This window comes from Dendrobates tinctorius, unplaced genomic scaffold (assembly GCF_039654945.1).
Source record: "Dendrobates tinctorius isolate UK_male_01 unplaced genomic scaffold, ASM3965494v1 ptg000083l, whole genome shotgun sequence".
In the NCBI taxonomy this organism is placed as follows: Eukaryota; Metazoa; Chordata; class Amphibia; order Anura; family Dendrobatidae; genus Dendrobates; species Dendrobates tinctorius.
The window spans coordinates 4,287,324-4,309,757 of record NW_027361751.1 but is presented as its reverse complement, the minus strand read 5'-3'; the positions used below and the strand labels follow the sequence as shown (position 1 = coordinate 4,309,757).

The window sequence follows — 22,434 nt, the reverse complement described above, 5'->3', positions numbered from 1 at the left end:
TAAGGGTTGGGTTAGGGTTAGTATGGTTTGGTTAAGGGTTAGGGTCAGGGTTAGGGTCAGGGTTAGGGTATGGTTTGGTTAAGGATTAGGGTTAGGGTTAGTAAAGTCATGGTTTGGGTTAGTGTGAGGGGCCAACTAATGTTGGAAAAAAACGCAAATGCGGTAAAAATGCACTAAAAACGCATACAAACGCTGCGTTTTTTTCATGCATGCTCATAAAAATGCTTGAAAAAAACGCAGCATCTGTATGCGTTTTTTCCATGCGTTTTTTTGCGGGAAAAACGCGCTGCAAAACAAAGCAAGTGTGAAAGTAGCCTAAAATAATTAAAAAACTGGACATGTTTGGTCTAACCATAATCTGATGAGCAGAATCATATTGCATGGTCACTTTTACCACACAATGTACGCCATAAAAACAATTCCCAAAAAAACAAGGTCAGAATTGTGGGTTTTTTCACAATTTTACTGCACTTGGAATTTTTTTGTGGTTAAATGAATGGTGTCATTGAAAAATACAACTTGTCCCACCAAAAACAAGCCCTCGTATATCTAAGTGGACAGAAAAATAAAAAAAAGTTATGGCTCTGGGAAGAAAAAAAATGAAACCGCAAAAATGGAAATTGGAAACGTTGGGAAGGGGAATTGTTAGCGCTGTCAGTGATTTTCTGATAGAAATGTGCATGTATGGGAAAATTATTCCATGTAAATGGCCCGTGAGAGAACAAGCTGGACAGATCTATCTCTTTTTTCCTATCCAAAAATAATGGCAGGCTAGTCATGACCAGTCAGATAATATTATAAAAGTGGAGACTATGGGCATTAAATCATTGTGTTCTTCAGAATTAAAGGGGCTGACTCAAGAAAAACATTCATGGACAACCCTAAATGTCCTATGGATATGCCATAATTGCCTTTGAGACAACCCCTTTAATTGTACTTTCTGTTACAATCTCTACAGGATTATGACAGATTTTCAGTTTCAACAGAATGGGATTCAAGAAGATCTGTGTCACTTCATCAAGAGAAAGGTAAAAGGTCCAAACCATCTTATCAATGTTCATAGCAGATGATGGGAAAAATAAAATTATTAAGTAAATGATAGACTAATGGGAGTCTGTTAGGCTGGTTTCACACTAGCGTTTTTTAGCGCAGCGCATCGTGCGCGTCCATGCGCATGCGCCATGCTCCCCTATATTTAACATGGAGGCGCATGGTCTAGTGTTTGAACGCGTTTGTATGCGTTTTCGTGCGCATGTGTTTTTGTAGTGTGAGCCTAGGCGTGCCGGATGCAACCTGTTGCATTTTTGGTCCGTCCAACCAGTGTCAAAAAAACGCATGCGCACGGAATGCGCCAAAAATCACATTACAGTCTATGGTGTGGCCTAGCGGCTTCAGTGCACCATTTTGCCCCTTGAATTTTGTAACCTCTCTGGTGATGTGTTGCACTGGATTGCCCAGAGCCAGTGATGTCTCAGGAAAAAGAGGGTATCTGCGTTCACTTACTGTAAAAGTTCCTAGATCGGAGCAAACGCGCACAGCACTCTCCTCTGCAGACGCACCATAACACCATGCACTGAACAACATATTTAGCAAAGGTGAAAAATGGGCTTTTTTGTGCTACAGATTTGTAGAGTAAAAGTGTAATTTGTACCGGGTCTAAGTCTCCTGTAGCACTATACGCTTAGTTTTAAGAACATTTGTCACCATGTCAATAGTTGCCAGTTTTTGCTTTTATTTTATCCTCCCTCTGTTTTTATTTCTGTCATACAGTTCCAAAGAAACGGACCGTTTTATTAGTGCTCATTTTTATGGTCATTAATAAGGAGAGTTCTCTGGAGGTTGTTTATTCAGCTGCTCTGCATCACTGCCCTGTGAGCATCGGCCCATATCTCTGGATCCTGTATGGCAGACTTTAAAAAAAGACCAAAAAAAAAAGTAAAAACGGGAGCAATGGCAATAAAGTAAGAGCAAAAACTGGCCACTTTTGAGCAGGGAATAGATCGTCTTTAAATTGTGTTTTGGGGCTGACAGACTACCCCTAATTGAAAGATTCTATTCTATAATGCTCTAGATAAGCCCCCGATCTGACCTACAACATAAGAAAAATAAGTTTTATTATACTGACCCAGGGGGCGGTCTGGTGCAGTCCGGACCGATTGGTGTCACAGGTCTGGGTCCGGCTCCTCCCATCTTCTTGCGACGCCTCCCTCCTGCTTGATTTATAGCTCCCCGGCATCATGCTCCTGTGCAGGTGTACTTATCTGCCCTGTTGAGGGCAGAGCAGATTCCTGCAATATGCAGGCACCGGGCCTCCCTGACCTTTCCCGGCACCTGCGCACTGCAGTACTTAGCTCTGCCCTCAAAAAAAAAAAAAAAAAAATGAATGACGCGCTACCACGATGTACACATTATGGCAGTTTGGGCAAGAAATGGCCATCTATGATGCCTGGCTACTGTGGCCCCATTTGACTCCCCTGATGATCAAAACAAAACGCGTCGGGAGAAGGGGTAGCACATTCACCACTATGGGGATGTAGTCTTTCTTGACCAGAACCTGAAAATCAGTGAGACCGTTCCATTTTTATATGCCACAGGGTCTTTTTGCATGTCATGTTAACTAACCCCTATCAGCAGAATATGGTTAAAATAGGTGTATGCATGACAATGATACGTCTCAATTAGGACGTTGTAATTATGACTTGTATAGTTATGTTATCATTAAATCCCCTAGGAAGAGTGAGCTGATGACGGTGGCTCATTTAGGGGTGAAACTGGTTGTGCTTATGTTAAACAGTGCACTTTATTTATGATCTCTATGTATGTTTAGACCTAGAATATAGCTACTGTATACCTCACAGTGAGGATTTATATATGATATGCAGTACGGTTTTGGAAACTGAGCTAAACATTGTGTCACTGTTTATTTGATAAATCCGGAATGGATGAATATGATGCAATATCCTGTATTTGATTCCGCTGCAGTACTGGACTAATAGGCCAATGTGGACAGTTGCAATAGATTTGTATTATAGATTCGGATATAACCCATGGTATTAGGGCGTATAATACTATGCACCTATTTCCTAGTACCTCATTATTTTTTGGTGCATTATGATACCTGAAACTCTAGCTGAGAAGATGCAATATTGGGGTTGGGGCTTATAATACACTGCGCCTACCTTCTAATACCTCATCAACAGGCGTCTTTCTTATAAGCAGAATATTATGGAATATTATGGAAATATGGAAATACTTATGCATACTCTGGTGGTATTAGGATTTGCATATTAGCACACCAGTCTTTTGGATGTGTTGTTTGTTTTTTGAGCACCTTGCACTTTGATTCTTACTTGTAAAATAAAAGTTATGTTTTAATTCCTATCCAGTTGCTACAATACATGTATATAGGAGTGGCTTTTAGTGCTTCTTCCAAAGCCTTCAATTCCCTTAGATTCGAGGATCTGGTTCTTATGTTCTGGGACCATTGTCCCTGGAAGTAAGACTGCTCCACCACGGCTCCCCAACCTCTCAGACTGGCATCGGTACATAGTATTTTCAGAGGAAGCTGGTCCCACTTTATTCTTCGTCTCAAGTTCCGGTAACTCAGCCACCACAAGAGGGCCGATTTTACGTGTCCTGGAAGTGGAATCCTTTTTGACAGATTGTTTTGATACTTCCTTGCGTTTACTAGGACGTATGACTGGAGGATTCGCGTATGTGCCTCTGCCCAGGATACCGCCTTAATACATGATGTCAGGGAACCCAGGATAGACATGGCGTCCCTCAGAATTGGTGCCCTTTGTTCGCTGAACCGGATTATTCTCTGACGAAGGTCTAATTGACGATCCTCAGGAAGAAAGGATGTCCTCTTTTCCGAATCTAAGAGGATCCCCAGAAATTTTTTCCTTGGGGATGGATGAAGGTCCGACTTCTGGAGATTCGGGATCCAACCTAGGGATTCGAGCATCTGCAGGGTCTTTGATACGTCCTGGTTCAGCCGGGATACCGATGGAGCGACAATGGGCAGATCGTCTAAATATGGAACAATGCATATTCCCTGAAGTCGGATAGAAATGACTGCTTCCCTCATAATTTTCGTAAATACTCTTGGTGCCGGAGATTCGCCAAATGGGAGGGCGTTGAACTGGAGATGGCTGATCCTCTGGTCGTGGGAGACCGCGAACCTCAGGAACTTCCGGTGATCCGGATGAATTGGGACATGGTAATAAGCGTCCCTTAGGTCTATCGTAGCCATCAGCCAGCCCTGCCCTGCCCAATAAGAGTGATTGCCAATTTTACTGACTCCATCTTGAACCTCCGGTATCTGATGAAGCGATTCAGGGGTTTCAGGTTTATGATAAGCCTGTGCTTTCCGGAGGGCTTCTTCACCAGGAATAGGCGGGAGTAATGTCCTCTGCCTATTTCCTGTTGAGGTACGTACGAGATTACTTCTTCCCGTAATAGATCTTCTATCTGAAGAAGTAGAATCTTTTGGAGACTTGAGGACTGTGCAGGGGTGACTCTTAAACAGTGGGGGGGTGTTTGAACTCCAGTTTCAGCCCAAATTGTATAGTATGCAGGATCCACTGGTTTGGGGTGGTGGCCTGCCATTGGGCGAAAAACTGAGTGAGTCGACTGTTTGTCCGGGGGTTGTTGTTGCTGAGGGACAAGGATGTTCTTCCCTCTATCCCCCCTTTGGGTAGCTCCATCGTCCCGTCTTGCCTTTCCCTCTGAACTCCTTCTGGGAGGACTGCTCTTGTGGGGCACAAAAAAATCGTCTCTTGGCGACTCTCTGCTCGAGTAGCGATTTCTTTTTGTCGGAAGCCTTTTCGAGGATGTCATCCAAGACTGGCCCGAACACGTGGTGCCCCTGGAAGGGGATGGCACAGAGTTTTGTCTCAGAGGTGATGTCACCTCCCCATTACTTCAGCCAAAGGGCTCTTCTAGCCGAATTTGAAAGGACTAGGGACCTTGCTGCTACCTGCACCGTTTCTCCCGAAGCATCGGCTGAAAAGCCTGTTGCTTTTTGGAGGAGGGGAAGGGAATCTAAGATTTCTTCTCTGGGAGTACCCCCCGAGAGGTGTTCCTCTAACGTAGGAAGCCAGAAGAACAATGATCTGGCAACACAAGTGGAGGCTACATTTGCTTTGAGCAAGTTTGTAGAAGTTTCCCAGGATTTTTTAAGGTGACTTTCTATTTTGCGATCCATTGGATCCTTCAACTGGGAAGAGTCCTCGAAAGGGACGTCTTTCTAGTCACTTTAGAGACCTGAACATCTATTTTAGGGATCTCCCAAATAGAGTTGTCACCCTCGAGGGGAAAGCGTTTTTTTTAGTTCTGAGGGTACAATAAGTGCTTTCTCGGGGGAGGACCACTCCTGAGCTATTAGATTTTGTATGTTTTCGTGAACTGGAAAACCTTTTCTACCTCTGGGTTTCAGCCCCCAAACATCTCATCTTGGACTGAGAGCTTCACCTCCTCCTCCTCAACCCCCATGGTATTTCTCACCATGGAGACCAACTCCTCCATATCCTCAGAGGAGAAATAGTATTTATTTGCATCGTATTTGGAGGTGGATGCAGAGCCCTCATTTTCCCAAATGTCCTCTGACCCTGAAGAACGTACTTCTCCCGAATCTGAATCGGCTTCCGTAGGTGTCCTTTTCCTCTTTTTTTGGGGGAGGGCCCTGGGTCACCGGGGTCTGGGCCGCCATGGAGGTCTGAACCTCCTGTTTAATGAGAGTTTTTATGCTGTCAAACAGGGAGGGCTGTTCGGTGCGCAGAATGTTTTGCGTACAAGGTTGGCATAGCTTCTTTTTATAATCAGAAGGGAACCTGGCACCACAGATACCACATTTGCGGGGGTTTCTTGGGGAAGAGGCCTTGTCTTCCTGCAAGAAGAGAGAGAAGGCTTGCTCAGACCCGTGCCACCAAAGTTTGACAGTTAAGGGACCGGCCCTGCTACTCACGGTAGGAGGAGGAACGCTGGGCTCCGCAGATGCAGCAGTCAAGGGCTTGTCACCGTCCATGTCAGCACTCACCGTACAGACACACTGTGCTTACCTGGAGTCCGTGGCACCATTATATGGGCGTTGCAGCGTTGGTCGTTTCGTGCCCCTCCTTCCTCCTGGTCCGTGGGGAGGAAATGTTGCCCGGCCCCTGCTGCCATTGGGTTCCCCGGGTGCCAGCGCACGTCCTCATCCCGGGAAACGCTGGAGGATGCGAACCGGAAGTGCGCTTCCGGTCGGGAGCCCGCCCCCTCCGACACGCGCGGCCCCGGTACAGCAGCGTGGGAGGAAGGAGGAAACTAGGGAGCTAACCAGAGGACCCCGGCCTGCACTATACCGCCCTGCTTTGCCCTGGAGGGTGCGGGAGGGGCGGACAAGTCCCGAGTCACACCGGGAGGTGGAGACAGGAGCAGCGACATGGAGGAGAGGCGAACCCCCCCGACCTCGGCTGCCCAGCTGTAAGTATCTAGGAGCTCCGCTCGCTGGCCACGGCAGCCACTCTGTAACCTCTTCATGCCCCACTGAGGGACAGAAAAAACACTGGAGGTAGCAGGAAGGGGAGGGTTATTTAACCTCTTTGTGTTTCCTGTCCCCCATTAGGGTGGGGAGACATCATCCAAAGTGACTGTCGTGGAAGGTGACTGGAGAAAAGCTGCTCTGTCTATGGCCAGAGCTCAACAAGAAGCAAAACTTCTGGTCTGTAGGAGCCATTGTCCTGTTACGGAGCGTCATCAGAACCATGTATGAAGAGATCAGCTGACTGTTTCAATAGCTAAGCCAGCCCCCTTCTGTGTAAAGGCCGGTGCACACACAGCCATTTGTCCTTAGATCTTGTAACAGAGGGTTGTCCATAATGTAGGAAAACAAAGGGATTGTTTAAGCCAGCTGACTCCTATTTATTTTGCTTGCCAATATATGTTGTATAAGCCTCTACATACATTATCGGCACTGTCACCATTAGGGCTCACACTCTAAATTTCCTAACACTATTGACATTGGAGTGTGGAAGGAAACAGGAGAACCCGTAGGAAAGCCACGCAAACACAGTGTGAACATACAAACTCCTTGCAGATGTTGTCCTTGGTGGCATTTGAACCCAGGACCCCAGTTCTGCAAAGCAACAGTGCTAACCACTGAGCCACCGTGCTGCCCTATGATTTTTTTTTCTCCACTGCTCTCTACTACGTATGACCTCTTTATCTTTACAGATTGTGGCTGCTGCTTTAGAAGAAGATGCTTCTGTGTTACTGGTGTCGTGCTCCTCACCCTGGGAGCGATCTCAGCATTCATCACATTAGGAGTCCTCTATGGAATACCAGACAATCAAAGTAAAAAATAATCAGTTCTTATACTTCTAAATGCCAAAAATCAGCTTTAATTAACATTATGAGTAAAAAAGTGCCACTCTGGGCTACAACTGATAGCTATGAGGTATTATAGGCAATATTATAATTGTGGTTATTGGCGAACAATTGAGAACACAGGACCCTACAGCTAAAATTATAATGACACCCATTACACATGTTGATGCCTTCCATTATATGCCATTATTTGAGGTCAGCAGTGTTTAAAGGAAACCTGACAGGTCCCCCACGATCTAGGCTCCATCCTACCAGCATTTATATTTTCCTTTCTAAATAAAATGCATAGCCAGCACTGTATAGTGTTTGTCACCAAAAACAGATGTTTAACAAAAGTATTTTTACAGTCCGTTTCCTCCAGAGACCCCCACACAAACACGAGGAGAACATACAAACTCCTTGCAGATGTTGTCCTTGATGGGATTTGAACCCAGGACTCAAGTGCAACAGTGCTAACCACTGAGCCATTTAAAGTCACTTTTCGGTCTTGTCTTTCTTTTCGCACTCATGGATTTTTTGCCAAATTCATCAAAATGACTCCAACTGTTCAGTACATTTTGAGTAAATTCAACGACTTATTTCCATTAGCTCTTTTGCTTGTTTTGTGCTTTTTTTGGAGTAAAAAGTTGCACAATCCTTTAAAATATCGCGCTTTAGTCTTCAACTATGCAAAAATTACGTTGGGGGTAGCAGAATACATTTGCGGAAAAAATGTCTGATTTTTTAAAAAGTCCTAAGTGAGGACTTTGGGGACAACAGCTTGATTTAGCTAACCATGCACACATTGCCAGATAAAAAAAGAAATGTGGCACGGAGTGTAAAAAAGGTGTAAAACAGATAATGACATAGTAAAAAAAAAGGAGAAAGCACTCCAAAAGGGCGCATATTCATAGCTGTGTCTTCACTTCTCTCCCAGCAGATTACATTACACGGGAGTGTAGAGCGCCATCAGGCCAAGCTGGCTTTCTGTGCGATGACAGGACCACTTGCGTTGTATCCTCAGCGGTGTGTGACGGGAAGGTGGACTGCGCAAATGGGGAGGATGAATCTGCAAAATACTGTGGTTAGTGTCACAGATTTAGAAAATGTTAGGCGGTAGATATACAGTGCCTTAAAGTATTCACCCATGGGCTAGATAATCTCTTTGGGGTAAAAGTCATAGGCTTCATGGTAAATCGTATTACCCTAAGACCCCAAAAATCGGTATTATCGTTGTTGGATGAACATCCATTCTTCTCACAGCTGATTCACTCAGTAATGTCATATCACATGTGGACCGATGCGTCACACATGATCAGTCACATAAACATTACATTCAGTTGACTGTACAAATAAATGTAAAAGGAGTTTTTTTATAACTCTAAAGTGCTCTTCCTACATCAATTGACGCTGCAGACGGCAGCCTGCTCTGCCTATCCTTCATACTCATCCTCATCCCATAGGCATACTAGAGATGAGCCATTTGATTAAATCTCCCCAGTCCGATGTTCACTCTGTGGCTGCCAGTCTTCACTTCTGCTACAAGGCCACGAGAAGTCATAGAATGTTAGAGTTAGAAGGGATCTCCAGGGTCATTGTGTCCAACTCCCTGCTCAATGCAGGATTCACTAAACCATCTCACACAGATGTCTGTCCAGCCTCTGTTTGAAGACTTCCATTTAAGGAGAACTCACCATCTCTCATGGCAGCCTGTTCCACTCATTGATCACCCTGTCAAAAAGTTGTTTTTTTTAATATCTAATCTGTATCTTCTCCCTTTCAGTTTAATTCCATTGCTTCTTGTGTTTCCATGTGCAAATGAGAATAAGGTTGAGCTACACTGTGACAACTCTTCAGATACTTGTAGACAACTCTTGCGTCTCCTTTTAGTCTTCCCAGATCCTTTAACTGTTCCTCGTAGGACATACTTTGCAGTCCGCTCACCATCCTGGTAGCTCTTCTCTGAACTTGCTCTAGTTTTTCAATGTCTTTTTAAAATGTGGCACCCAGAACTGGACACAGTATTCCAGATGAGGCCTGACCAAGGAGTAGAGAGGGATAATTACTTCACGTGATCTAAACTCAATGCTTCTCTTAATACATCCTAGAACTGTTTGCCTTCTTTCCTGCTGCATCACACTGCTGACTCATGTGCAGTCTGTGATCTATTAGTATAACCAAGTCTTTTTCACACGTGCTATTGCTTAGTTCTATTCTTAGCATTCTGTAGATGTAATTTTCGTTTTTCTTGCCCAGATGTAGAATCTTGCATTTCTCCCTGTTAAATTCCATTCTATTAGTCGCTGTCAATTGTTCAAGCTTATCTAGATCCTTCTGAATCCTTTCTCTGTCGTCATAACGTTGTAAGGTTTAGCAAACGTCAAAAGGACCTAGGATGCCGGACGCAGAAGTGTTAAAAAAATCTGACACGGAGGACAGGACACAAATCAAATTGCTCATCTGTACATCTTAGACTCTGTTCACATATTTCTTTCAAATGTGACAGCAAAATAACCGGCTGCATGCCAAGACCCAAATGAGAACAAAGCCTTATCAAGGGCAGTATGTATTGTACTTCTGCTTGATGAAAGGACTAACAGTCATTACTTATTAATGCACTGCATCTGTAACTTTGTAGGTCTGATTTTTTTTTTTCTTTCATTACCTGTTTAGGAAGTTTACCTACTAGTCTTCCAGAAGGGTTGGTATTCCAGTGTGCCAATAAGAAATCATGGACATACATTGACAAACTTTGCAACAACAATAATGACTGCGGAGACTGCTCTGACGAAACAGGTACCACTCAACTCCAAAATACTCCAAAGTGTTTGGAACAAATGTCCGGTATCAGTCTTTATTAAGACTGCAGCAACAGAAAACATTTACAGGGCATTGTACAAGTAAAACAAGTATCTGCCCCACCATACGACGCGTACTGCTGAAGAGCTGTCACAGTGTTAAATAAGTTACGAGCTTTGAGTTGTCTAGTGGAGGCTAAATCCACACATCAGTCATTTCTGTGAACTACAAAAAATAAAAAATTAACTCTGTCTGTTTTTCATCCAACTTTGACCCATGTGTCCATTTTTACTATTGGCATATCATCCGGTTTTCAAGTTATAATTCATTAGATTTTGACGTTTGTTCAGGATAATTTAAATGATACAGATCTTCCAAGTTCGCTGTAATTTGTGTACCCAGGTACTAATAATAATAATAATAATAATTTTTATTTATATAGCACCAACATATTCCGCAGCACTTTACAATTAAGCGGGGCCATGTACAGACAATAAATTCAATACAAGTTAAGACAATTTAAACAGTGACATTAGGAGTGAGGTCCCTGCTCGCAAGCTTACAATCTACAAATTGTGTCTGTCTGCCACTTAATGGGAGTTTTAGATCAGTTTTTTTTGTCAGTTCAGCATTAAAAGTTACAGTATGTTCATGGCTTCAGTTTTACAGTAGTTGACTTTAAAATTGCTTTGAATTCCTTTATTATAAAGATAAATTAAATAATTGGACAACCCCATTAAACATTTAAGGATAAATTACAGCTGCTCTAAGAAATCCATAAAAAATAATTTACCAAATAACGTAGTTATAATAATTTGTACATATTCAGAAAAGTCCATCTGAACTTACACACCTTATACTTAGAGCTTTAGTAACATCACTGTGTATATAAAGGGCAGTAATAGGCTGCAGTCACACCGCTATGTGTTACAGTCCGTGATTCACAGACCAACGATGGGGTCTCATGACCAAAATTCAACAGACTCAGACAGATCCGGCTGCCAAGTTCAGGTCAGACCTGTTGCCAGTCCATGATTCGCAGTGTGTGTCATGATCGTGGCACACGGATATGTGACTCCAGCATTAGTGACAGACTGTGGCAGTGGTTCTTACATATTACAGATCCTATGGCCCAAAAGATAAAGCTTAAGTTCAATAATACCGATACAAATGTTCATAGGAAACATTGGATGTTAGACTATAACTGTGTATATTACTATCTTCCAGCTGATCGCTGTCCTGCATGTCCAGGCTGGAGATGTAACACTGTCTTCTTTACGGACTGTGACTGTATCCCAAAAACCCGCTGTCATGATAATATTCAGGACTGCGTAGACTGGAGCGATGAAATATCCTGTCGCTGAAAGTTTGTAACACTGACCGACTCTACAATGGAGCGACAAGACCCTACACATGAGAACAATCTTCACCCACGAAGCCAGGATGAAGTCTTCAGCTCTGTTCCTATTGTACAACTTACACTGCTCACTCAAACCATCACAAATGAATATTTATAGCTATTACCAGTGTAAAATATCCTAGTATGTAATGTATCTAGTGTATTTTAGGAATGGTTAGTGTTTTAGGATTTCTCTGTAACCAGAGTGAAAGGGATTTAATAGGGCGACTCTGCCTTCGACACACCCAAAAATCAAGCTACATCACAGTGTAATATTCGTAAATGAGACCCACAAGTTCTACACAAATCTAAATGATTTTGTTTAATTGTCACTTTGGGATTGTGTCGCGACCCTCGCCACTGACATTAGCTTTGGAGGTAGTAGCAACATAGTGTCATCATTGACCCAGTCATACGTGTCGCAGCCAAAGTTAAAACTTTTACCCCCAGCCTGACTAATACTGCAAATACATCAGACTTTAAAAGCATTTCAATAAACACTACTTTCCTACAGGATTATGTTCATTCTTGTCTGCGGGCCGGTACTACAATACACCTCAAGACTACTCAGAAACAGAAGTCGTTGATTGTGGGACTTGATCTTGAATCTGCTTACTGGCCGAGTGTCAATTTACCATTTATCATTTTGCAGACGAGTTCACATAACTACCATTTTCTCACCAATAGGCACTTGGAGGGTTGTTATAGCTAATGTAATTTTACCTTTTAAAGAAAACCTGTCACCATGAAAATGCAGCCCAATCTACAGGCATCATGAAATACAGCATGAGAAGCGGAGTAGTTTCATTCTTAGTGTTGTGAGAAAAGATTCAGTATAACTTGCGATTTAATCATTTGAACTTCTGCTTTCTGGACTTTTGGGTTCAGTAGGCTGTCCTATCAGTGACCGACAACTCTCAAAGTATAAGTGTGCATAAAGAAAGCTGTCAGTCACTGATCAGACCCGCCCCCCCAAACCAAAAATCCAAGAAAGAGCCCAGGTTTTACTGACGATTCCTTAAAAAGGAAGAAATGTTTATCAAATAGAAAGAGGGAGGAATAGCTATAGAAGAATATAATGCTGTCTGCAGAACCTGCAGGGCACAAATCAGATTACTAAAGCTGATAATGAATTAAGGCTTGCAAGAGACGTCAAAAGCAATAAGAAATTATTTTGGGAGTATGTAAAAAGTATACGAAAAATCAAAAGATGCTGTAGGATTTTTACAAGATGATAATGGTAAAGTTGTAAAAAGTATTGTTGAGAAGGCCAAACTTAAATTCCTATTTTGCATCAGTATTCTCTCAGAAAGTAAATGTATCATCACCTGATCTTCACTGTACTATTGAAAGAATAGACGAATCCACACTATCTATAAAAAGAGCATGGGTGAGGGAAAACTTAGCTAACAAATGAATTCAGGTCTCCAGGTGCAGATGAATTACATCTTAGGGTACTGAAGGAGATAGAGAAAGTTACTGAATGACCCTCCTGAATATTTGAACATTCTTGGAGAACAGGAGAAGTCCAAGGGGACTGGAGAAGAGCAAATGTTGTCAGTATCTTCAAAGAGGGGAAGAATGTGGACCCAGGGAACTGTGAGTCTGACTTCTCTACCAGGAAAGATCTTTGAGCAAATGATTAAACTATATGTGTGCAAGTACCTGTATGAGAATGAAGTGATTAACCAGAGCCAGCATGGGTTTGTAACTAACAAGTCATGTCATACTAACAATTTCATTTATGAAAGAATCACTGACTGGGTGGATCAGGGAAAAGCAGTAGATATAGTACATCTTGACTTCATCAAAGCATTTGATAAAGTATCTCGCACCATCCTTATTGCAAAAATGACCAAGTATGGAATGGACAAGCCAATGGTTAGGTGGATTCATAACTTGTCTAGTGATCAGACTCAAAGAGTGATGGCTGCACATTCAGTTGGAAGAATGTCTCAGGTGGGATATCACAGGCCTCTGTCCTGGGCCCTATATTGTCCAACATATTTTTCAATTATTTAGATGAAGGAATTGAGGATAAACTGATTAAATTTGCTGATGACACAAAGATAGGAGGGGTAGCCAATACTAGAAAAAAAGAGAGGGGATTCAAAAAGATCTAAAGAAACGAACTGTGGGCAGCAAATATCAGAATGGTTTTTATCAGGGAGAAATGCAAAGTACTACGTCTGGGCAAGAAAAATCTAAAAAAAACCCATACAGAATGGAGGAATAAGGCTGAGCAACAGCACATGTGATAAAGACTTGGGTACACTAATAGATCACAGACTGCATGAGTCAACAGCATGATGCAATGAGTGGAACAGGCTGCCACTTGAGGTGGTGAGTTCTCCTTCAATGGAAGTCTTCTAACAGAGGCTGGACAGATATCTGTCCAAGATGGTTTAGTGAATCCTGCATTGAGCAGGGGGTTAAACATGATGACCCTGGAGGTCCCTTCACACTCTAACATTCTATGAGTAACACAAAAGTTATAAGGAATCTTTTCTCATAAAACCAAGTATTAAACTACTCAGCCCCCCATGCTCTACTACATGACGCCTGCAGATCGGGTTGCATTTTCATGGTGACAGCTTCCATTTAAATGTGTGTTCACATTTAAGCAAGTGCCTTATGTCTCATATCAGGTGTGCAAACTTGCACATTGAAGTTTAATACTCACCTCCTGCTCCCTAGAAACCAGGGCCGTGGAGTCGGTAAGCCAAACCTGCGACTCCGACTCCTCAAATTCCCTTACACAGACTCCGACTCCCACATATATTGCTTATATTTAAGTGAAAAATTTATTGTAGTACAATGTGAACATCAGACATTTAATCATTTTTATGCAAATAAAGTCCGTGAAGCTCCACGGACTTTATTTGCATATTCATATTTCCCAGGGAGCAATGCACCTAGGATTTCACTGATTGAGCGCCTTTGCCGGCTGCCGCAGTGTTTTCTTTGACTGGTCTCCCTGAGGTCAGTGATTGTTTGTGATGTTGGTCTACTAGGCATTGCTCCCTAGCCAGAATCCTGCTCCACACTGATGAGGGGGCAACACCCCGAAACAGCTGTCTGTGGATGGATACCCGGCCTTGGTATTTCCCTTGTCATATCTGTAAACTCATAAAGAGCTGGATATTGACTTAAAGGGCCACTTAATATGGTGGTAATGGTGGTTTCCGAAAGGAGCTAGTCCCGTGTTTGAGACTCTTAAATGAGGCTCCACGGACTTTATTTGCATATTCATATTTCCCAGGGAGCAATGCACCTAGGATTTCACTGATTGAGAGCCTTTGCCGGCTGCCGCAGTGTTTTCTTTGACTGGTCTCCCTGAGGTCAGTGATTGTTTTGTGATTTAATCATTTTTATGATACAATAATCAATATATTTAGATAGAACATAATATATATTTATTGGAATACAACTTTAGAAGACAAAAAAACTGTAATAAATTGTAAATATGTAATACACTATGTAATATCGATTACATATACATATTGCATATATATCACCATGTAATAAACTATGTAAGTGGCAAAAAAAAAGTTTTCAACAAAAACATACCAAATAACATTTGTGCAGTCTATGAATTTGTTCTAAGAAATAGAATTGCCTCCATCATATCCTCCTTCATAGATGACCACAAATCTGACCTAATAATTTTAAGGCTAGAGAAAAACCTCTCTACATTAAATTGGGTTAGAGGCAAAGCCGTAACCACATGGGCAACATCTCTAACAATTTCCGGGTATAAAGGAATTGCCTCATGCACAGTCAGTTTTGATGAACGGTTGAATTTTTCTATTTCTTTGAGAGCAAGTGAAACATTTTGCTGAAATATGGTCAATCTGCTTGCTATAGGAGACGGAGACAGGGGTTGGACAAAATAATGGAAACACCAAACGTTTTGGCATCATAATCTTCGAACATGTTATAAACATGCAAACCGTGACATATGGTAATGTTTTGTAGTTGATAATTTGTGTTACCGTATATACTCGTGTATAAGCCGACCCCCTTACTTTTGCCACAAAAAACTGGGAAAACTTATTGACTCGCGTATAAGCCTAGGGTGGAAAATGCACCAGCTACTGGTAAATTTCAAAAATAAAAATAGACACCAATAAAAGTAAAATTAATTGAGACATCAGTAGGTTAAATGTTTTTGAATATCCATATTGCATCAGGAGCCCCACATAATGCTCCATACAGTTCATGATGGCCCCATAATATGCTCCATACAAAATACGCCCCATATAATGATGCACAAAGGCTAATAATGGCCCCATAAGATGCTCCATAGAATAATATGCCCCATATAATGCTTCATATAGGTTATGGCCCCATAAGATATTCCATAGATTATGCACCATAAAATGCTCCATAGATTATGCCCCCATAAGATGCTCCATAGAATATGCCCCATATGCTGCTCCATAGATTAAGCTATTGCTGCTGATGTTACTGCAGGTATTTAAAAAAAAAAAAAAAAAGACATACTTGCCTCTTGTCCCTGGGGGCAAGGTGCCGGTGTGCTGAGCAGGCGGAGACACCAGCACGCTATGGGGGACAGGTGTCACCGCTCTCTCAGGACCCGGCACCTGAGATATTCACCTGTCCCGGTTCCAACGCTGCTCGCAGCTGTCTGCCCGCCGGATCCCTCTCCCTCTCTCTGAGATAATCAGGACAGAGATGAAGGCCCTATCTAAAGGGGATTCTTCTAGGAGGAGAAAAATTAGTTTCTCGGGTTCGGAGTCCTCGGCCGCCCCTAGGAACGATGACTCCTCAGATTCCCCGGCCTCCACTTCGTCTTCTTCGGAGGAAGACTCTAGCCGATTCTGCTTCCCCTTAGACCAAATGGATAGGCTAGTTAAAGCTATAAGATCCACCATGGGGGTAGCAGACGCAAAGCCAGAACTTTCGGCACAGGACATGATGTTTAGGGATCTAGATCCCAGAAAGCGCAGGGCCTTTCCATTAAATGACAAAGTCCAGAGCCTGATAGGGAATGGAAAAGACCTGAAAAAAGGGTCTCCTTGCCACCTGCCTTCAAGCGGAGGTACCCTTTTGATGACCCAGTGGTAAGCAGATGGGATAAGGCCCCTAAGCTGGACGCGGCAGTAGCCAAAGCCTCCAAAAAATCCTCGATACCTTTCGACGACATGGCCTCCTTAAAAGACCCGCTGGATAAAAAGGCGGATTCTTTTCTAAAGGGAACATGGGAGATGTCAGCAGGCGCTCTAAGACCAGCGATAGCTGCCACATGTACGGCCAGATCCATGATGGTGTGGCTGGATCAACTGGATTCCCAGCTGAAGGACGGAGCCTCAAGAGCATCCATTCGAAAAACTCTACCGATCATCCAAAGTGCTGCTGCTTTTATGGCTGATGCTTCGGCAGACTCTGCGAGGATGGCGGCTAGGACCGCGGGTTTATCCAACGCAGCTCAAAGGGCTCTCTGGTTAAAATGCTGGCCAGGAGATATCCAGGCCAGGTCACGACTCTGCTCCATTCCGTGTGAGGGGGAATATCTGTTTGGCCCCATCCTGGATGAACTTTTAGAGAAAGCCAGGGATGATAAAAAGTTCCCCAGTCTGCCGAACCCTTCTTATAGACGTCCATTTACCAGGAAAGGATACTTCCGTAGAAGGCCATCCAGGGATCAGGGCAGATGGGATGACAAAAGGAAAAGTACAGGATTCATGTTCGGAGGAGGGGGGTGCCAGGAAGGTCCAGCACGTGACACTAAAAAGACGCCCCAATGACTAGTTGCTCCGGTAGGGGGGAGACTAGCTGCCTTCTACCCAGCCTGGTCCATGATTTCTAGTATTAACTGGATACTGGGGGTGATAGCTGCGGGTCTACAACTAGAATTCTCCCGGGTTCCCCAAGATCGATTTAAGGTCACCCCACTCAGGTCTTTCACATCAGAACAAGCTGCCCTGGAGGCCGAGGTGCATGATCTTTGCCGCAAGAAGGTCCTAACTATGGTTCCAGAGGGAGAAAGGGGGAAAGGTTTCTACTCCCCTCTGTTCCTGGTCCGCAAGCCAGACCGCTCCTTTAGGACTATAATAAATCGTAAGTCCCTCAACGAATTCCTGGTCATACGCCCGTTTAAGATGGAGACAATTAATTCAACAATAAAATTGCTGTTTCAAAATTGCTTTATGGTGGTGTTAGATTTAAAAGATGCCTACTACCATATACCCATTCATGCAGCTCATCAGCGTTTCCTCAGTGGCGGTTCAGTTAGATGGGTCAGTTCAATATTTCCAATATGCGGTCCTCCCCTATGGGGTGTCAGTTGCTCCCCGTGTGTTTACTAAAGTGGTAGCGGAAGTTATGGCCCATCTACGTGAATCAGACATTCTAGTAGTCCCCTACTTAGATGACTTCCTACATGTAGGGAAAACGGCGAAACATTGTTTGGAACAGCTACAAAGGGCAATGTCTGCCCTAGAGCGGTTAGGATGGCTGCTTAACATCAAAAAATCTCGGTTACAGCCGATGAGAGTCCAACAATTCTTGGGCCTGATCCTGGATTCTGAGAAACAGGAATGCAGTCTGCCTCCGGAGAAGCTTGTTCGCCTACATTATCAGGTCCTGAACGCTTCCAATAACCCTACCATGTCCCTCAGGAAAGCCATGTCCCTTCTTGGTTCTCTTTCGTCCTGTATCCCGGCGGTCCAGTGGGCCCAGTTTCATGCAAGAACACTACAGGGCGAGGTTTTAGTGCATCAAAGAATCCTTGGGGGTTACTTAGAGGGCCAGCTAACCTTGTCCCAAAACACATGGGAGTCCCTAGAGTGGTGGCTTGACAAGGATAATTTATCCAGAGGGGTTCCCTGGGAGTATGACATATCCCGCAGTCACCACGGATGCTAGCCCTTCCGGTTGGGGGGCTCATATGGGTGAGATCCTGGTCCAGGGCCTATGGGAGCATCATCAGATAGAAATGTCATCTAACCTGAAAGAGTTGACAGCAGTAGAGCAGGCAGCTAAGAAGCTACTTGTGTATCTACAGGGCCATCATGTGCGAGTGTTCTCCGACAATCAGGTCACCGTGGCTTATATCAAACACCAAGGCGAGACTCGTTCCAAACCCCTGATGAATGTGGCAGAACGGTTGTTCCGGCTAGCAGCAACATTTTCTATCTTTAACAGCTCTACATATAAAAGCGAAAGAAAACATCACGGCAGACTTCTTAAGCCGGAATCTGCTAAAGCAAGGAGAATGGTCCCTAAAAACTCCATCTTCGACCTGATTGTACAAAAGTGGGGACAACCAGAGGTAGATCTCTTCGCCACCATGGAAAACAGAAAATTGAGACAATTCTGCTCCGTAAATCCCAGAGAGAACGCCCTGGCGGTAGATGCCTTTCTAATAAAGTGGGTCTTCAGGCTAGCCTTCGCCTTCCCTCCCCTATCGCTACTACCCCTGGTGAAGAGGAAAATCAGGAGACAGGGCAAGGGTTATAGTTATCGCTCCATTTTGGACCAGGAGGGCATGGTTCTCATGCCTCAGGATCATGCCGGTGTCTGATCCTTGGGTTCTTCCGGACATCCCGGATCTCCTATCCCAGGGCCCAGTCTTCCATCCTCAGGTGGCTGGCCTACATCTGACGGTGTGGAGTTTGAAGGACACTGCTAAAAGAGAAAGGCTTCTCCCCAGACCTGATTAGCACCCTACTTAAAAGTAGGAAAACCATTACTACCAAAATTTATGTCAGAATTTGGAAGAAATTCCTTCAGAACTCTGGGATAATTGCTGGGGGTTCAGCGCCTATAAATCAAATCTTAGAGTTTCTACAGAAAGGTCTGGACATGGGGCTTTCCACTAGTACCCTTAAAGTACAAGTATCAGCCTTGGGGGCCCTCTTTAGCTGCAACATCGCGGGAAATTACTGGGTTAGTAGATTCATTAAGGCAGCAGGTAGATCCAGGCCAATAGTGAAGGATAGGTTCATGCCGTGGGACTTGAACCTAGTTCTCATGGCTATGACAGAAGCTCCATTTGAACCCATCTCATCAGCTTCCATTAAAAACCTGTCCTTCAAAGTAGCCTTCCTGGTGGCTCTATCCTCAGCTCGTAGAGTAAGCGACATCCAGGCATTATCTAGGCGTCCCCCTTATATACAGTTCAAGGACGATAGGGTAATACTCAGACCTGATCCAGCGTACTTACCTAAGGTAGTTTCTAGCTTTCACAGGACACAGGAAATAGTCCTTCCATCCTTCCTCCCTAATCCAACTAACGAGGAGAAACTACATACCCTAGATGTTAGATGTCTCATAGAAAATCTCGCAGTTACCGATCCCTGGAAGATAGATAATGCCCTGTTTGTCTCCCATCAAGGCCCTAGGAAAGGGCTTAGAGTGTCAAAAAATACACTAGCCAGGTGGATTAGAGAAGCGATTTCAATAGCATACACCTCAAAAGGCAGACCGGCACCTGGGAAGCTGAGGGCGCATTCCACCAGAGCCATGGCGACCTCGTGGGCCGAGAGATCAGAAGTCTCCATTGACCAGATATGTAAGGCGGCTACTTGGTCCTCTCCGAGCACCTTTTATAGTCATTATAGGCTAGACTTTGGTGCTTCCACAGACCTCTCTTTTGGTATAAGGGTGCTGCAGGCTGTAGTCCCTCCCTAAAGTAGTTATTACTCTCTGTAATTCTCTCAGGTGGTGCTGTCATGGAAGACCGAATAAAGTCTTAGTTACTCACCGGTTAACGGTATTTTTCGGAGTCCATGACAGCACCCGTATATTCCCTCCCTTTAGTTTAATTTGGGTGTGCACGTCTTCCTCTTGTATATACCCACTGGTGAAAAATAATTAAGTAGTGATAGTATTGTACATAAATCATGCCATTAACCTTGGAGGTCCTCTTGTGCTCTGTAATCCAACTGATGCGTTGGAGAGGTGCCGCCCTTTTTGTATCTGTAGGTTTCCTGTTCCTGAAGGGCGGATCCCCTCTCAGGTGGTGCTGTCATGGACTCCGAAAAATACCGTTAACCGGTGAGTAACTAAGACTTTTCCTCACTTTTCCAATCAGATTTCAGCATGTCTCTCTTGCAGACTCTCTTATTGCCAGTTGCAGTGTGTGCACAACTTTCTCCAGCTCGGGGCCCAGGAATCTGATCCTGTGCAGGCAAGGCACCCCTCCCCCTCCTCTCTGGTGAAGACGGCAGAAGACAGGACAGAGGAGGGGAGATTGCCCCCTGCAGTCTGGAGCCGGTGCAGGACGGAAGCACTGCAGCATACGAGTTTTGATAGGTGCGTGCCCCTTCTTCTAGGGGTGGCAGCTGCCCCCCCGCCTCTCGCTGGCTACGGCCATGATTCACACACAGCGTTTTTGCAGTAAAATGCAGTGACTCTGGGCATCCCAGCAAAGTCAATGGGTTTCAAGATATGACATTCAGACGCATTGCTTTGTGAGGATCCGTTTTTGGGCTGAATGAGCATGTCCGTTTGTGTGGAGTTTTTCTAATCTGCTTTTGCTATTGAAAACATTATCTATGAGCTCAAAAACCTTTTCAGGTGATGCGGTTTTTTAAAAAGCTGATCTGCTTTTGCAGTTGAAAAACGTATCCTCAAAAAACGCGGCAAAAACGCTGTGTGTGAATGTAGCCTTAGATCAGGAATAGAGCAGCCATTTATAGGACATTTCATAACTTTCCCAAAATCCTATGAAAATATATTCAGCACATTCTGCATTGAACTACTGTACCTAATTTATTATATATTTTAGGAATGTGAGTTGGTCCATTTTATACCGACTCCACCAAAATGAGCTCCAACTCCACAGCCCTGCTAGAAACTATACATAGCTTGGAGAGGACATTCTTACGTAATTGTGTAGTCCAGTAGAAGTCATGCCCAAAACTACCACTATTTGCATCAAATATATTTTGAGACCTGGTAATATAGTAACTGGAAAACCCTACTAAACATACGAAAGATCTCACTCGAAGTTTTTTGAAGATCAATCTTTATTTCCAGGTGTGTCCTATTGAACTAGGCCGCACACGTAGGTTCTGCCATAAAGTGGGTACTGAAGCCGAGCTGCTACATATTGAATGTTATTAAGGAATTCATCTTTAATCTCATCAAGTCAAAAAAAGAAAACACAAATAGATAAGTCACATTATAAAATAGCAGCTCTTTTCAGCGTTTGGTTCCTCAGCGATTTTCAGCTTAGATGGATTCGTTCTTTGAGGCTTCGTCAAAGTTCTCAACCAGATCTGTAGAAAAACATTTTAAGATAGGTCATTAAAAAAATATTTTTCTTTGGGGGCATACATTAATTTTACATCTAGACAGAGCACTGACATCTGGGATTAAAGGTTAGGTCTACCTACTAATAAGTTCATAAAAAAAATAAGAATAAAGCAACTTTGCAAATAGAAGCAAAAAACAACAAGGAAAAAAAAAAAAAAAAAAAGATTGGGGTGGTGGAGTTGGTGAAGTGAGAAAAATATAGGCAAAAATTAAATTCATGACCAAATAACTAAAAATCGACATGTGTATTGACCCCATTTGCTATGAAGCCCCTGAAAATTTCTGGTGCAAGAAATTACCTTCATAAGTCACGTGCTTAGTGATACACAGCACGCAGATGGACTTCCTGTCACATGGTCTGTCAGTATATACACTATCTTTTCTGAAAGGCCACAGAGGCTGCAACACCATTAAGCAAGAGGCTCCACTAACCAAACAAGATCATGAAGACCAAGGAGATCTCCAAACAAGTTAGGGATTAAGTTGTTGAGAAGCGGAAGTCAGGGTTGGGTTATTAAAAATATCCCAATCTCTGATGATCCCCTGAAGCGCCATCAAATCAATCAAATGGAAAGAATATGGTACCACAACAAACATACAAA

At 43.5% G+C, this 22,434-nt stretch overlaps 2 protein-coding genes across 2 annotated transcripts in view; one reads left to right on the top strand and one right to left on the bottom strand.

The window, feature by feature from the left end:
• Window positions 1-674: 674 nt before the first annotated feature.
• LOC141097055 (low-density lipoprotein receptor class A domain-containing protein 1-like) lies at window positions 675-12,281 on the top strand. Its single transcript, XM_073584013.1, has 6 exons — window positions 675-713; window positions 959-1,028; window positions 7,216-7,335; window positions 8,285-8,431; window positions 10,021-10,143; window positions 11,374-12,281. The coding sequence occupies exons 1-6, from the start codon at window positions 675-677 to the stop codon at window positions 11,508-11,510; spliced, it is 636 nt and encodes a 211-aa protein (XP_073440114.1). The 3' UTR covers window positions 11,511-12,281.
• A 9,350-nt stretch (window positions 12,282-21,631) lies between these two features.
• BTF3 (basic transcription factor 3) overlaps window positions 21,632-22,434 on the bottom strand; it is a 28,268-nt gene continuing 27,465 nt past the window's right edge. Inside the window, exon 6 of the mRNA XM_073584065.1 lies at window positions 21,632-21,795. Within this exon, the coding sequence (XP_073440166.1) occupies window positions 21,749-21,795 (47 nt within the window). The 3' untranslated portion in view covers window positions 21,632-21,748. The remainder of the gene's footprint in view (window positions 21,796-22,434) is intronic.

What these genes read in the sequence shown, in the direction of transcription:
- LOC141097055 (XM_073584013.1), top strand. Translation starts at nt 675, where the DNA reads ATGTGCATGTATGGGAAAATTATTCCATGTAAATGGCCC. An exon ending in TTATTCCATGTAAATGGCCC is followed by an intron (nt 714 to 958) that starts GTGAGAGAACAA and finishes CAATCTCTACAG; the next exon opens with GATTATGACAGATTTTCAGT. An exon ending in TGGAATACCAGACAATCAAA is followed by an intron (nt 7,336 to 8,284) that starts GTAAAAAATAAT and finishes CTTCTCTCCCAG; the next exon opens with CAGATTACATTACACGGGAG.